This window comes from Heloderma suspectum, chromosome 6, assembly GCF_057233095.1.
Source record: "Heloderma suspectum isolate Gila_16-S chromosome 6, 16-S_ref, whole genome shotgun sequence".
Lineage (NCBI taxonomy): Eukaryota > Metazoa > Chordata > Lepidosauria > Squamata > Helodermatidae > Heloderma > Heloderma suspectum.
Window position 1 is genome coordinate 111,148,412 of NC_139463.1, and position 3,042 is coordinate 111,151,453.

The following is a 3,042-nucleotide window of genomic DNA, read 5'->3' on the forward strand; positions in this document are numbered from 1 at the left end:
GGGAGTGATGAAATCCCACTCAGATTCACCAGCTTCAGGAGCCAAAATCCACTATACTATGGTCATTAGGATGTTCTCCCAAGGACCATAGAATTGCTCCTAAGTCTCTTTTCTTATAGTTTTAATCTTTCACAAACTGGGTTGGAGAACTTTTGATGGAAAGACAGGATACAGACGTTGGAAATAGGCACATCCTTATTGTATGGCAAAGGACTCCAGGAGTGGTGGAGGCTGCAACAGCCCATTGCATACCAAGTCCTCTTTGGAAGTGATGCCATTCTTTATGTGATTTCTGAACCTATTAACAGATTTCTGAAGTGTAGATGCTTCATCAGAATGCAAACTCCCAAAAGGTGATGTATTAAAAATTAAAAATTTTCTCCTTGGTTATTTATAAACAGGCACATCCCTTTTCTTTGTGTAATGGCAATTGCTATGAAGGTTTTAGCAAGAAAAAGAGGGAAGGGAAGCCGTTTTGCTGTTATGATTGCTTTGCATGTCCAGAAGGGAAGATTTCCAGCCAGAAGGGTAAGACATATCATGCATAGAGCCTTTTTTAAAAAATATATTACCTGTGATCAAGGATGTACATTTCAGGGTGCATACACACTCACATCCCTCATGTTAAAAACACGTTTAAGAACATAAGAAGAGCCATGCTGGATCAAACCAAGGGTCCATCTAGTCCAGCATTCTGTTCATACAGTTGCCAACCAGCAGTTGACTGGGAACCCACAATCAGGACACGAGTGCATCACCACCCTCCCTCCTATGTTCATCAGCAACTGGTGCAAGATTCACAATTCAGAGGAAGTGGTGACTGCTGATTATACATTACAGATTGATAGAAAACATGGTATATGCACATTCTTATGTATAGCACCTCCTTTGACTGAAACAACAACAACAACAACGTATTATTACATAACTCACAAGATGGAGCCAGAGATAACCCATAGTTTGTAATATCCACTAGTGGAACATGCAAAAACTGGTGGCTTTCTCTACTTCCTTTGATCACTGGTTCCTCAAGACGTGGTTTCCCTCCAACTACTACTACTTACCATCATCATCATCATCATCATCATCATCATTATCATTATTTCAGCAACAAACAATACAACATGAAACCATAACTGACACCAAGCATGAAATAACCTATTGACAATGAGCAGCACATAGTGACATAAATATATAAAACTGAAGGGCTAAAATTCCACTTGTGGGTCTACCAGATGGTTACATGAGTTTAGGAAGGTTTCAACCTGTCATCACAGAAGGATGTAAGTTTGTATTTCAGTTTTCAGCTCCTTCCTTCAGAGTTGTGTGACACTGAGGCTTGATCAATGTAATACACTATGTACAGGGTTCCCAAGTATAGAAACCCAGGTTTTCTTTTTCAGACATGGATGACTGTTCTCAATGTCCAGAAGATCATTATCCAAACCACAGACAAGATTCGTGCATTCCAAAGGATATAATTTTTTTGTCTTATGAAGAACCTTTGGGGATCATTTTGGCCAGTTCTGCTCTTTCTTTTGCTTTTATCACAGCTTTGGTGGTTGGAACCTTCATCAAGCATCAGGAGACTCCCATAGTAAAAGCCAACAATCGGGACCTCACCTACATTCTCCTCATTTCCCTACTGCTTTGCTTCCTTTCTGTTTTGCTATTTATTGGACAACCTGATAAGTTAATATGTCTTCTTCGACAACCAGCTTTTGGCATCATCTTCTCAGTGGCAGTTTCTTGTGTGTTGACCAAAACTATCATAGTGGTGCTAGCTTTCATGGCCACCAAGCCGGGGTCCAGAATGAGGAAATGGGTGGGGAAAAGAATGGCTAGCTCCATTGTTCTTTGCTGCTCTGTCATTCAATCCACTATTTGTACTTCGTGGCTGGCAACTTCTTCACCATTCCCGGATCTTGACATGCACTCAATAACTGACAAAATTATACTGAAATGTAATGAAGGTTCAGTCACCATGTTCTACTGTGTCCTGGGCTTTATGGGTTTCCTGGCCATTGTCAGCTTCTCTGTGGCTTTCGTAGCCAGAACATTACCGGATAGTTTTAATGAAGCCAAGTTTATTACCTTCAGCATGTTAGTCTTTTGCAGTGTTTGGCTTTCCTTTGTTCCAACCTACCTGAGCACAAAAGGAAAATACATGGTGGCTGTGGAGATCTTCTCCATCATGGCCTCTAGTGCTGGGTTGCTGGGTTGTATCTTTTCCCCCAAGTGTTATATCATTTTGGTGAGGCCTGAGCTGAACAACAGGCAGCACTTAATGAAATGGAAGTGTTAAAATTCTGAAAGATTGCCTTCAACCACCCAAACCTTCCACTCATCTGCAGAGACTCTTCTTGTCTGAAGAAGGATATGCGGTGACTGGAGAGGGAACCTTCTGGGTTATGATGCTCCATTTGTAGAATATTTTCCTGAAGGAAGATCTCTGGGTAGTGTCAAATATTTTCCTTTTTTCTGTGATGTTATCTGCAAATGAGCTATAAATTATGGTTATTCATTCTGCTGAATTTTGTGATTTGTTTGTAACTTATGCCTTTCCAGGTTTCTAGTTTGATCTAGGGATGGGGGAGAATTCTACCATGGACCCCAATGAGTTATTGGAATCTAGCCCCATTGGGGCCCATGGCAGAACAGAGCACTCACCTCTGCCTCCCTTGGGAATCCGTTAGGGATGGCAGAGAATTCCATCTGTGACGGAACGGCCTCCTGCCCCCCCTGCCTCCCCGCGGAATCCCCTGGGAAGGAACTTACCTGGGGCGGATGCGGCAGATTCGGCAGCAGTGGTTCCGGTGGCAGATTCAGCGGCGGCGGCTAGTCTCCTGGCCAGCCGTGGCTGGGCTGCTGCGGCCGCCATTGCCGTCCTTGCAGCTGTGATAGGCTACATAAGAATTTACGTAGCCTATCACGGTTAACCCGCCCCCCCCAAAAAACCAGCATACGCAAATGGCAGCGGCTACGGCAGCCACCATTTGCATTCTCTATTTTTCGCCGTTCTAGCCTACGTAAATATTTACG

The 3,042-nt window shown here is 43.2% G+C and overlaps 1 protein-coding gene across 1 annotated transcript; it reads left to right on the forward strand.

Annotated features, from left to right (window-relative positions):
- The first annotated feature begins 482 nt into the window (after positions 1 to 482).
- Positions 483 to 2,305, forward strand: LOC146342517 (vomeronasal type-2 receptor 26-like). The gene is made up of 2 exons (XM_084807872.1): positions 483 to 528; positions 1,404 to 2,305. Exon 2 carries the CDS (start codon positions 1,406 to 1,408, stop codon positions 2,303 to 2,305), a length of 900 nt encoding a protein of 299 aa, XP_084663998.1. The 5' UTR covers positions 483 to 528; positions 1,404 to 1,405.
- Positions 2,306 to 3,042: the final 737 nt, after the last annotated feature.